The sequence below is a fragment of the Triticum aestivum genome, chromosome 2D, assembly GCF_018294505.1.
Source record: "Triticum aestivum cultivar Chinese Spring chromosome 2D, IWGSC CS RefSeq v2.1, whole genome shotgun sequence".
Classification (NCBI taxonomy): domain Eukaryota; kingdom Viridiplantae; phylum Streptophyta; class Magnoliopsida; order Poales; family Poaceae; genus Triticum; species Triticum aestivum.
Genome location: NC_057799.1, coordinates 620978750 through 620992634, shown reverse-complemented (window position 1 = coordinate 620992634; position 13885 = coordinate 620978750). Strand labels below are relative to the sequence as shown.

The 13885-nt window shown below is 49.8% G+C and overlaps 1 protein-coding gene across 1 annotated transcript; it reads right to left on the bottom strand.

Annotated features, from left to right (window-relative positions):
• Positions 1-12532: 12532 nt before the first annotated feature.
• Positions 12533-13077, bottom strand: LOC123050470 (uncharacterized). The gene has a single exon (XM_044473259.1). It carries the CDS (start codon positions 12927-12929, stop codon positions 12663-12665), a length of 267 nt encoding a protein of 88 aa, XP_044329194.1. The 5' UTR covers positions 12930-13077; the 3' UTR covers positions 12533-12662.
• Between the last annotated feature and the right edge of the window lie 808 nt (positions 13078-13885).

The following is a 13885-nucleotide window of genomic DNA, read 5'->3' as shown; positions in this document are numbered from 1 at the left end:
CCCCGCTTTATATATAAAGCATAGATCAACAGTGCCCAGTATAACCGCACGCACCCATCACAGACGCACACACACCCAAGGCAGGATACATAAGCGCTGAGCGCAGCAACACACTCCCTCGCACTACACGAGCCGCCGGGAGCTTCATCCGTGGACACCGTGAAGCCGTGGGCTCCAAGGCGGCGCCTTCAGAAAGGATACGGCATCGGAGCACCGCCACCGCCCGATCCGAGGATCAGAGTTTCCCCTGAAGCAACACGATGGGCAGTGATAGCCGCGACGACGCCTTCAAGAAGGGAGCGATCTTCGCCGTCGCCAGTCCGTCCGAAGATAGAGTAGGTTTTCACCCCGGCCAACACACACTGCCACCGAACGCCACACCCCGGCTATCACGCCGCCCACACGGCCGTGGCAGCCGGGCAGCACCGAGGCACGAGCTCTGCCCATGAGCACCGCGCCACCACCACCAGGGCCGCCGCCCCGGAATCCAAGACCTTGACACCAAGTCCTCCGAGCCCCATCGATACCCCAACCGCAGAGACGGGCGGAAAGGCTCCACCTTTCGCACCCCTGGCCGGTCCCAGCGCCGAGACCCAATAGGCCGGCGGCAAGCCTCCATCGAGCCGTCCTGCGACACCGGGCGCGAGACGAGCGTAGTCTTGCCGCCGGCCGCGAGACGGGCCGGTCCTGTTGCCGGGCGCGAGACGAGCGCAGTCCTGCTGCCGGGCGCGAGACCGGCCGGTCCTGCTGCCGGGCGCGAGACCAGCTCGGTCCTACGGCACCGGGTGCGAGACGGTCGATGGACAGCAGCCGGGAGAAGGCCAGCCCACCGGTGAGAGAAGCGAACGGACGTCGAAGAGAGGAGTCGAAGGCCGATACAGGCAGCCTACAAACGAGCCGACGCCAGAACAATCTGGCCGCCGCCGCAATCAACCTGCCACCACCACGGCAGCCGCCAGGCACGCACTCGCGCAGCCACCGGCATTGCGCCGCCACCCCAACCAGCCGAGGGGGCCTCGGTCAGGGCCGCCGCCCGCAGCCCTAGCCGTCGCGGCCCACGCCGCCGAGAGGGCAGATCCGAAAGAGCCGCCGCGGCCGCCGTCTCCAACCTCCGGCCCGCACCGCCACCACCAACTGCCGCGGTGCCACCACCACCTACCGCGGCCACGGCAGAGGTGGCCACCGGCAGCCCGCGCCGCCATGGGCCAGATCTGGCCGCGCTGGAGTCGCCGCCGTCTCGGGCACGCGCGCGCCACCCACCTAGCCGCCCGCCGCGGGGGGGGGGGGGAGGCAGGGACGGCAGGGCGCCGCCCCAGCCCGCCGCGCCGCCATGGAGCCCGGCTACAGCTCCACGACCTGGCCCGGGACGCCGGCCCGTGCCAGCACCGCCCGAGCGGGGAGACAAAGGGGCCCCGCCGCCGACGGCAACAGCAGGGCTTCACCCGGCCATGCCCCTGGGCGGTGGCGAGGGAGGAGGAGGGGGGAGGAGGGAGCGGCGACGAGGGTTGGGGTTGGCCTCCGGGCCGCCTCGCGGGAGACGACGCGGAGGGAGTCTGACTAGTCCAAGAGCTCTCGTTGGTTCTCCGTTCGTGGTTTGTCCATTACGATCGGACAAGGCAGAGATAAGATGAGATAGGAGTGACGCTTCCTCGAGGACATGGTTTCCACGATACCAGGGGCCGGCTGTGTGCTCTTCGTGACTTCGTGTCAGCGTTTGATACGCATACGCGGCGCACCTGCACACCGCGAGTCTGATCAGAAAAGGCTTCTTATCAGCATGGCTTAATGACCGTATATCACTCTGATCTGATCAGAAAACCTGCAGATGATCAGGATTAATCGACTCTGTAGTGTGTACAATCCTCCTTTGTTCTCTGCTTACTCATTCTCAGACGTAGGTTAACTAGGATTTTTGTCAGCATGCTCTTGGGTTGACCACGAGGGCGGATGTATGGGAGACACGGACGGGCAGCGGAAACCAGAGGCCGGAGGCCATGGTTTCCACGATATAACAGCCGGCCATAACCGCCTGCTTCGTGTCAGCGTATTATCGTGTCAGTTCAGCAGAGTGCAGAGTAAAGAAATTCAGAATAGGTTCATCACGAACGACCTCGTCGCATGCTCGGAATCTCCACATGCCGTAAGCCAGGTCAACTCGAGCAACAAAGCATATGCATGTTCCCCATCAGAATAATCAGAGAAAAAATTGGTTGGACAATTTCATTTCTGAACTCCATAATCTTTTCGTAGATTGTGATACTCCTACCCTTATTGTGGGAGATTTTTATCTAGTTAGATACACTGTAGATAAGAACAATGATAGATAGATCACAAACGGTGTGACAAATTTAATGCTTGGATTGAGGTTTGGTGTTTACTAGAATCAAGTTAGGTAATATGCAATTTACTTGGGCAAATAATTAGGCTGACCTGATTATATCTACCATAGATAGATTCGTTTGTAGTACTGACACTGACGCAAAAAAAGAAGATAGGCTTTTCCCCCTAGCTTTGCCTAGATTAGGGAGTGACCATACCCCAATCCTATGGGATGCTGGGATTAGACTTCAACCCAAAGCTCTAGTTATAAGTTAGAAAAATGGTGGCTCCTTATGGATGATTTTAAATCTGTAGTTGTGGAGGAACGCATCCTGGCCCTGGAGGCCTCCACCGCGGCGGCCAGGACCAGGAGGCTGGCAACTACGTGGGATGGGACCAGCGTCCTACGGCGGCCGACCATTGTGGTCGAGCTCTCGTGATGGGAAAGGGCGGCATGGTCGAGCTCCTGTGGAGAGATAGGGAGGCGAGGATGGGCGCGACGACGGAGACGCGGGAGCTCATCGACGGCCAGGAAGACGGTGGTGGCGCCCAACCCTAGTTCACACGGGGGAGATGTGGGTTGGGAGAAGGGAACCAGAGATAGGGGATCGGGAGGATGGGTGCGATGGGCTCGAAAGCCACTGCGCTCCCGAGTCAGTGGGAAAAATGGATGAAAAAACTAGACGGGGAAAGGGGAGGTGGGATGAAGTCGAGGAGGTTTGCTGAAACAAAGAGCGAAATGGTTTTATAGGGGAGAGGAAATCTTATTCTTTTTTACATAGTAGAGATTTGGTCCTTAAAGATTGATTAGAGATCACCTTGATTGATTCCTTTCCATGACGATATTACTAAATGGCAGATAAAAACCGAAATAAGTAGATCAGTGGGCTAAAAACCTATTTAACAAAAACGGTGGGGGAGGTTTAACCGGAATGGAGGCGACGCTACAAACTCACCATGCCGTACAGGTCGGTGCCGATTCTGATAGTATGCCGAGCACAAAATAGTAGGTTGGTCATAGAAAAAATATAACAAAAAAACCAAAAAACAAACACATGAAAAAACCGAAAAATAAAAACATGCGCACGCATCAAATGGTCTAGCCAACTTTGATTATAATTTATGTTTTTGATAAGACTTGATTTGATTTTGCTATGGGTAGTGGAAGCCAAGGAAAGTTTGGATTTGGTTGAGATTTTCTTAAGATTTGATTTGAATGAATTAATGTATGACATTGTTTTGAAAAAGTACCGATTTGATTGAGTTAATGCACGCTCCAAATGGGCCGGCCCAAATTGGCCGTTATTGAGCGAAAGGTCGCATGTAAGACGCTTGTGGGATAATAGGGTTGGTGGGACTTGAGGCGACGCTACCAACCCTTCCTTTAGAAGTAGAGATGATGTATTTCTTACTTTTGTAGGGAATACTTCATTTCAGCCACATCCATGACTTCCGGAACCTCCGCAAGCTCCGCGACTTGCTTTACCAGACACTGCCCAGTCCTTGATGTGCAAATGGAACCCAACAGTGAAGAACGTGTCATATTTTCGGTAAAAACAATTCGATTTGGTGACCTCTGTAAAGATCCTGTATGGCATAACTTAGGACCATAATTTAAGATGTATGCTTTTGAAAATTATGCATTTCGCTTTGACATGTACTCCCTCCATAAAGAAATATAAGAGTGCCTAGTTCACTAAATTTGTAATCTAAATGCTCTTTTATTTGTTTACATAGGGGGTATATTGTAAGGCGCCTAAATTCTCACGAGCTTGTATTGACATATTTTAAAAAATTAGTTCATTTTCAGATGGGTGATAGTCAACACAAAATTTTCATGACTATATCTAATGAATATACTAAAATATTCACATGAAACAAGACATCATATGTGTGGATCTTCATCTGTAATCTTATTACATAACTAATACAATTCAGTCAGATTATTTTGTTTCCAAAATGAACAGGGTAAAAAGATTCAGAATAAACAACGCCCGGCAAATGGGCCAGCGACGGTTATATAAACTGGGCTATCTCCGTCCTTGACGACGAAGGAGAACTGCGCGGGATAACATGCGTCGGAGAAGGAGTTGAGGTGGCAGATTACAAAATATTGAGCGGGAGAAGTGCGGTGGCGGCGGTTATTCGAGGGGAATGGTTACATCTATGTGTGGGGACGTACGATGAACATGTCTTCACGAATGAATTGGCGACAAAATGAATTAATCAAATATTATTATACCCTTATTACAAATTTTAATATTTTAAATAATTTTCTGCTTAAAAAAGGATATAGTTGAGTGACATGAAATTATCCGTCGTAACTCTCCAATCACCATAAAAGAGCTCAACTAATCCATTTATACTAAATATTTTTACTTTTTTATATATAATATTCACGATTTGTTTTATTGATATAGTGTTTACCACCAAATATGACCTTTTTTTTTCTACAATACGTAATAACATGAGCCAAAAATGCTAAGAAATTAAGTATTTCCCACTTTATTATAATTGTAAACTAAATCCATTTTGTTGCAAACCTTATGTTATTTTTAAAATTTGTTCAATACATTTCAGTAATATATATTCCATAAATTCATATATAGATTAATTTGTGTGCCACTTAGACGCGTAGTTGTGTTATGTGTTTGACTGATTACTATGTTCAAATATCTTGCTAAGAATTTAATAATATACGTGCCTAGCAAATATCTTGGTTGGTTTGTGGAGCACAATTGTTTATGAGAATAGTAATCGTTATGATATCATCAATGTGCTTAATTACTTGAAAGGAACTCATGTGTACTTGTAAGAAGTACCCCCTTCATCTGGAATTACTTGTCGTAGAAATAGATGTATCTAGACGTATTTTAGTTTTAGACACATTTATTTTTATCCATTTCTGCGACAATGAATTCCGGACGGAGGGAGTACTTCTTGTTAGGAAGTCAATTTTTTCTTTTGCTTCCATGGACCTAGGCTAAAATCAAAAACAGATGAATCTACTACAACAACAAAAAAACATCATCACTGCCAACAGACTCCTACAACAAGATCAATAGTTTTCATGCCGACAAGACCGACTCGAGTCCTGTCAAACCCTTAACTAAGCCTATATCAACACCCAGATCCAACTCCAAGCCGACACCAAAATCTAACCACATTTCCATATCCACACCAAAATCTAACGCCATATCGAAATCTAACCCCATACCCACACACCCAAATATAACCCCATATCCACACCCAAATACAACCGACTTGAACTGTAACGCCCACGATGCGGCTATATCTCCCACGTGTCGAGGCACGACTTAGAGGCATAACCGCATAGTGGTTTTGTCGCAAGAAGGGTCATCTTCACACAATCCCATGTAATGAACAAGAATGGGATAAAGAGTTGGCTTACAATCGCCACTTCACACAATACATAAATATCATTCATACATCATCCAAAATACAACCATATAGACCGACTACGGTCAAAATCCAGATGAAAATAAGACAACCCCAAATGCTAGATCAAGACTCCCAACTGGGCTCCACTACTGATCATCAGGAAAAGACACATAGTAACGACCACGTTCCTCGTCGAACTCCCACTTGAGATCGACGCCATCATCTGCACTGGCATCGTCGGCACCTGCAACTGGTGTTGGAAGTATCTGTGAGTCACGGGGACTCAGCAATCTCACACCCGCGAGATCAAGACTATTTAAGCTTATAGGACAAAGAGGTGCAAAGAGGTGGAGCTGCAGCGGCAAAAGCATATATAGTGGCTAACTTGCGCAAAAGAGAGCGAGAAGAGAAGCAATGGAGCGGACGTCATCTAGCAATGACCAAGAAGAGGTCCTGAACACCTACTTACGTCATACATAACACAGACCGTGTTCACTTCCCGGACTCCGCCGAGAAGAGACCATCACGGCTACACACGCACTTGGTGTATTTTAATTGGGTCAAGTGACAAGTTATCTACAACCGGACATTAACAAATTCCCATCTGCCTCATAACCGCGGGCACGGCTTTCGAAAGATAATACCCTGCAGGGGTGTCCCAACTTAGCCCATCATAAGCTCTCACGGTCAACGAAGGATAAACCTTCTCCCGGAAAGACCCGATCAGTCTCGGAATCCCGGTTTACAAGACATCTCGACAATGGTAAAACAAGACCAGCAAAGCCTCCCGAATGTGCCGACAAATCCCGATAGGAGCTGCACATATCTCGTTCTCAGGGCACACCGGATTGTCCAAGCTTCCGATAGGCCAGACCAGAGTTGCCCCTGGTGGCCACCGGCGACTGACAGTTTGGACCAATACTCAGAGGAGCACTGGCCCGGGGGTTTAAAATAAAGATGACCCTCGGGCTCTAGAAAACCCGGGGGAAAAGGTATAGGTCACAAATGGTAAAACCAAGGTTGGGCCTTGCTGGAGGAGTTTTATTCAAGGCGAACTATCAAGGGGGTCCCATAAATCACCCGACCGTGTAAGGAACGCAAACTCAAGGAACATAATCCCGGTATAACAGTAACTAGGGCGGCAAGAGTGGAACAAAACACCAGGCCTAAGGCCGAGCCTTCCACCCTTTACCAAAATATATAGATGCATTAATTAAATAATAGATATTATGATATCCCAACATATCCATGTTCCGACATGGAACAGACTTCAACTTCACCTGCAACTAGCAACGCTATAAGAGGGGCTGAGCAAAAGCGGTAACATAGCCAAACAACGGTTTGCTAGGAAAAGATGGTTAGGGGCTGACATGGCTGAAATAGGAGACATGATATAGCAAGAGATAGGTAGCGAGCATGGCAATAGAGCGAACAACTAGCATAGCAAAGATAGAAGTGATTTCGAGGGGTGGTCATCTTGCCTGCAAGATTCTCAGAGTTGTCGAAAGCTTGATCCTCGTAAGCGTACTCGACAGGTTCCTCGTTCACGAACTCGTCTCCCGGCTCTACCCAAAACAAGAACACAAACAAACGGAACCACAATCAACAACGAGAAATGCGCAAGCAACATGATGCAAAACATGTATGATATGCAAGATATGATATGCGATGCATATGCGTGCTCCGGAAGGAAAATGATGAACATGGCAGTAACTTGGCAAACCAAGCATGCCACTGGAAAGATGAGATGATTTCGGTCGAAATCGATATAAAAATCACCGGAATCGGATGCACGGTTTGCAAATGGCGAGCAAAACAAGAATGACACTAATCTGCGATAAACAGCAAGATAGCACTTAAAATGCAACAAGTAGCAATCCTACAGCACCCCAACATATCCACAAAGCACATGGCAGTAATCTACAGGAGATGCTTGACAAAAGATGAACACTGAGCTACGGCTAGTTCACAACATATCAAGCTCAAACAAGCATGGCAAAAGTGCAAAAGATTACAGGTTCACAGACTTAGTGAAAAACTGGACATGGCAGAAATCAGCACCAGGTAACAATGTTCAGAGCACGAAATCAACATGCTACAGGAACTTAACGTAGCAAAACAAGGCATGGTAGTGTTCTACTAAAAACACATAACAAAAGTCCCTTACTGACCATAAGCCAAAAAGTACCAGAAGATATGATGGCAAGCATGTAAACATAGCAAGTTTCGTTATCAGGTTTCAGACTTAGCAGAAAACAGAGCATGGCAGAAATATTAATATGTAGGCCTCTTTGAGAGCTTGATGCACTCACTACAGAGAAATGCATGACAAACCAAGCATACCTACAGCAAGATGGCATGTTTATGAAGCTATCCATGGCAAGAACAATTGCATAGCATGTATGGATAAACTACAATAACCTTGGCAAAAATGCATATCATGTTAAGAATCTGCCATAAATATTTTATAGCAAAAGTAGAGCAAGATTGAGTCATGCTATGGTACTCTAAAATTGCAAAAAATTGCAGGAATGGATCAATTACAACTATATCTACAAAACATCCTTACTGAACATCTCCAAAATATGCATGGATCTCTCTGTAGCATCAAGTTTACATGGCAACAAAATTACAGCAGACAAGGACTTAGAGAAATCACCAAGTCCCTGAAATCAGAAATATTACGGGGCCTACTTTGCATGCTTGTGCTAGTCACCACATAGATCAAAAAAATACATGGACTATACCACTGGAAAGATGGCATGGCATACTTCAAAACACATGTAGAGCTCATGCTCAAAAGATGCACAGAATAAATGATACAAAAATGACAAATCTCCAAGTTCTGATAAGAACCAGAGAATAAGAGCAACTAGCCCTCTTCCAACGAAGATTTGGGCATCAATATGACCTCTAATGAACATGATGCAATTGAACAAAATGAAGAGCATCACGAGGCGAACAATTTGACATATTATATACGCGAATCGGAGCTAGATGCACAAAGTTACGGCATCGGGAACACAAGCACTCGCTGATAGAATTCTGGGACTTAGAGGAAATTAGAGGGGGATTTCGAGAAAAGTCAACGGGCACTGTACCGGCCCCGATCGGATCGGGCTCCCGACGGCGGCGCAGGGAGAGGAGGCGCGGCGGGCTGGGGAAGGCGCGGCCGGCGGCGGCCGGAGGGGCGCCGGCGGAGGGCGGCGGGACCGGCCGGCGGAGGCGCGGCGGGGCCGGCGAGGGCGCGGCGGCGGGCCGGGATCCGGCGGGCGGCGCGGCGGCGGCCGGAGAGCTCGCGGCGGCGGAGGCGCGGGAGAGGCGGCGGCGGGCTCGGGCGGGCCCGCTGCGGGCTTCGCGGGCCGGCGGCGGGGCGGCTGGACGTGTCCGGCTCCGCCCGGACGTGTCCGGCGGCGGAGTGGGACGAGGGCTAGGGTTTAGTCTGCAAATGTATTTCGGGATGCCCACTCATTTATAGGTAGAGGGAGCTAGGAGACTCCAAATGAGGTGCGGTTTTCGCCCACACGATCGTGATCGAACGACCTAGAGCATGGAAGAGAGTTTGGTGGGCTTTGGGCTGGTTTTGGAGGGGGTTTTTGCTGGATACTCAAATGGACATAGCGGAGGCCCGGTTAACCGTTGGAGTACCAAACGACCTCCGAATGGAACGAAACTTGACCGGTAGTCTCCGGGTGGTATAATAAAACCGCTTGACAAGCCTCGGTCCATTCCGAGAAAGTTTGACACACGCACACGAAAGAAAACTAGAGGGGGCACCGGAGGAGATAGGAGCGCCGGATTGGAAAACGGACAACGGGAAAAATGCTTGGATGCATGAGACGAACACGTATGCGAATGCAATGCACATGATGATATGATATGAAAATGCATGACATGACAAAATACAAAACGAAAGACAAAACCCAACAACGGAGGGAAAAACATATCACATAGCCGGAAATGGCAAGAGTCGGAGTTACAAATATGGCAAGTTACATGCGGGGTGTTACATGAACACCCAAATCGAACCAATATCCACAGTTCCACACCCTAATCAAGCCATATGAAACCCTTAATCGACACCCTAATCAAGTTGCATGAGAATCTAAATAAAACCCTAAACCCAAATCAAAGCCTCCAAGTCTAAATCGATGCCTGCATGGATCCCTAAATTGGGCAGACATGGGCTTACCGTCATTGACGAATGGATGAAGAAGGGGTAATGAAGCCGGTGGTCGCCGCCAATGCTCGTCATCCAGATCTTCGACCTGGTGTGTGTGTGTGTGTGTGTGGCAGTGGAGAGAGTGGAGAGTGAGCGGTGAGATAAGGGTCAGGGGATTTATGACACTGCTTACGGAAACAATGTGGCTTCTCCCGCTCGTCCCTTCGCATGCAAGTGCCTGCCATCCTTGCGCTTGATCGGGCGGGCCTGGCTCATTAGAAATGGTTGATTTGACCATTTCTCCAGAGCCAGGATCTGGACTGTGTTGATTACTGTTTATGCAGACCCAACCATACACACAGGTAACCAACGATCCAAAATTGAATTCCGAGGATGTGAAGGTGTTATGCAGGGAACCAAACAAGGCGCGTAGAGTTCAGGCGAGGCACGCAGCGTTCTAGAATCTTCTCCCCTCCTAGGATCAGCAAGTGAATCTTAAACTAACAATCCTCCTTTTTGTGACGCGGTTTGCTCTGCTCACACGTGGGTTAACTACAACTTTTGGCCACATGCTCTTTTGGCTGTTGGGTTGACGGCAAGGGCGAAGGTACGGGAGACGCGGACGGGCTGTGAAAACAAGACGTCGGAGGCCACGGTTTCCACCGTACCAGCGGCCGGTGGTGGCCGTCTACCAATTTGTGTCAGCATTTGCTCATGCAAACGTATCATGCGCATAATCTACTCGGTGCACCTACAACTGGAAAGGGGACTGCTCCGTGTCTCACTCTTTCACCACTCTGATGAGAAAAAAAAAACATATTTAGTTAACTTATTAGCGCCATCCCTCTGATCACATTTAGTTTAACATGCCATCGTCTGCACCTACAGCAGAGTGCAGAGTGATGAAATTCAGAGCACGTTCGCCATGAACGATCTCCAGGTCAACTCCGAGAAACAGAAAGTACTTGCAACTAATGCAGAGCATACAACGCCAAAATAATCATCAGAGGATAATATGTTGTAAGGAACCAGCGTCAGAATCTCTAACGGCATCCATTGCAGCGAACTTGAGGTGTGCGAATGGATCAGACAAGATCTGAGATCTTGGAGGGAGGCCGGGTGTATCGCTGAGATCGAACTCCTTTTCGTTTTTTCACTGTTCTACCCTTTGTTGACAGTTTGTCTGCATATGAAGCTGCTCTGTTTTGTGTAGAACGGCTCGCTTTGTTGAGTTACTCTCCCTGTGTTCTGTGTACCTATGAACTTTTTCCCTCTCTTGATACAGATCATTCTTTGGCCTTTCAAAGAAGTCACTCAAGCACATGGATGGGCAAGTAGGGCGATATAAATTATAAACTCTTAGCCAATTTTTTCATCATCATCATCGTCGTCGTCGTCGTCATGGTATCTTTACAATCGATCAGGGGGCAGCCAGCCAAGTCGCGGGCCATGGCTGCATGCTTCCCTAGCTACCAGTGCTCCTAATTTAGGCCCCAGCAACTGAGGTACACGACCGTCCTCAGCCCCTCCTCGGCCTTCCGCGCTCGCCGCCTCTCCGCCACGGCTGCTGCGGAGGCAGGCAGCTGCTTCTTGACTTGCGATGCACCGCCGGGGACATTGGCCTTGGCCTTGGTGCTCCGGTGAATGGACCTCAGCGCATAGTTCCAGCGGCAGAGCCCTGCCTGGTCCTTGAGCGCTTCCACAGCGCCCACGCTCATCGCCACCATCTAGGACGCCTTCGCCGGACCAGCCATCGCCGCCTTCTTGTTCTTGCCGCGTTGCTAGAGAGTGGAAACTTTTTTTTTAACCGGGCATTACCCCTTTCCATTACTGCGACATAACGGAAATATAACCAAAAGAGAGAGTGGAAACTGATTTGTGATTGCTGTGTCTAGTACTAGTGGACTTGCAAAGTTGCGGTGTTGAAAGAACAGAGCTGATTTTCTTGAACTATCTCACTGAATTGATGTTCGTTTGAATTGTTGGTAAAAAGTGGGAGTGGGACGGGGTTATATACGTGATAGCCGGAGCAAAACAGGCGGCTGCGGGCGCTGGTTTTCTAGGATACCTGGTGCTTTCAGCAGAGCTCACTTTGCTCCGCATCTCTCGCTGTCGTCCCGGTGCTGTGCAGTGTCTGCCCTTCCGGGTCCTGACACCATGACCGTCTGCTCATCCAAAAGCATTCGTGCGCATATTTTACACGGCGCGCTTCTAACTAAAAAGAGGACTATGTGTGTCTCACTCTGATGAGAGAAAACACGTTTAGTTAATTAGATATCGTGTGCCTTGAGCAGACTGCAGAGCAAAGAAATTCAGAACAGGTTCGCCTCGAGCCACAAGAAGCACATCCAGCAGGTCGACTCCATCAAAGTACACAAAGCAATAATCTCTGACGGCCACCTCTTGCAGCGATCCGGAGGTGTTCGAATTTGATCAAAGAAGATGTGAAATCTTGGAGGGCAGCCGGGTGTATCGCTGAGATCAACCACCCCTGTTCTACCCGGCCTTTATTCAGAGTTTGGCTGTTCGGTACAGGAAGCTGAATTTCCTCTGTATTCTGTATGCCTCGTTTTGTAGAGTTCCTCTCTTCACAAACGTCAACTTTTGGCCTTTCAAAAAATAGTCATGGAAGAACATGCACAAGGAGGGTAATATAAATTCATAGCCGAAATTTTCATCATCATCATCATCGTGCTGTATTTACAAACGGTCATGGGGTTGTCGCATAAGTATAAGCACAAGCTGCAACGAACACAACACCCCTAACCAACTAGTACTCCTAATTTGGGCCCCAGCAGCTGAGGTACATCACCGTTCTTAGCCCCTCCTCGGCCTTCTCCGCTCGCCGCCTCTCCGCCACCGCCGACGCGGAGGCCGGAAGCTGCTTGCTGCCCTGCGAGACGCCGCCGCGGACGTTGGCCTTGGCTGCCCGGTGGATGGACCTGAGGGCATAGTTCCAGCGGCAAAGCCCGGCCTGGTCCTTGAGCGCTTCCACCGCGCCCACGCTCATGGCCACCATCCACGATGCCTTCGCCGGACCAGCCATGGCTTCTCCTATACTTCTTGTTCTTGCCGCGCTGCTGGGAGTGAAAACTGACTTGTGATCCTAGTGGACTTGCGAAGTTGAACAGAGCTAGTTTGATTTTCTTGTACTGTCTCAGTGAGCTGATGCTCGTTTGTGTTGATGGTAGGAAGAGTTGGAGTGGGACGGGGTTATATACGGGAGAGCCGAAGCAAAACAAGCGGCTGCCGGTGCTGGTATTCCAGGAAACCGGGTGCTTCCGGATACACATTTGCTTGCTTGCGCCGCTCCTCTCGCTGTCGACGCCCGGCCGTTGCAGGTGGCTGCCCACCTCGCCCCGTCTTGTTTTTTCTGCGGCAGAGCGGCTGGTTTTGTCCACTGGGATGGGACCAGACCAATCCCGCAGATATGAGATACTTCATTTTCCTTTTATATATAGCTTTTTTTCCTCAGTGTGTAAGAGCAACTCCAGCACATCCATTTCGTCCATCACCGTACGTTTGGGCCGCCGCGGACAAAAGTGCTGGCCCAACACGCCGACTCATTTTTAAAATGCGTCCGCTTCGTGTTCACGCAGACCCATTTGCGGCCAAAAATTACGGCTGAAATGCGTCGGCGTGGACGCGAAGCGGATACGCCACGCGTCCTTTCGGTGTCCGCCATGTCCCCACCTGGCGGCCACCGAACTACCGTGGCCGTCTTTATTAATGACGACTGCCCACCGCGGGTCCAAGCGTCAACGACGGCGGTCGGCCTTTTTTAATCCGAGCATGAGGTGGGGGGCCGTCCTCATCCGCTTCCAGACGCCTCCATCCCCATCTCACCACCCACGGTGCTCCCCGTCGGCGACAAATCCTAGCCACCGCCATGGGCTTCATCTCCGACATGGACAAGGGCAAGGCCTCCGCCGCCCCTCTCCCCCGCCTCCCCCCGCCTCCGCCGGCGTCTTCCCACCGACCTCGGCAGCGCGTCAACGTCCC

Bases quoted from the DNA above. Each gene is read 5' to 3' on its own strand.
- LOC123050470 (XM_044473259.1), bottom strand. From the start codon at position 12,929: ATGGCTGGTCCGGCGAAGGCATCGTGGATGGTGGCCATGAGCGTGGGC.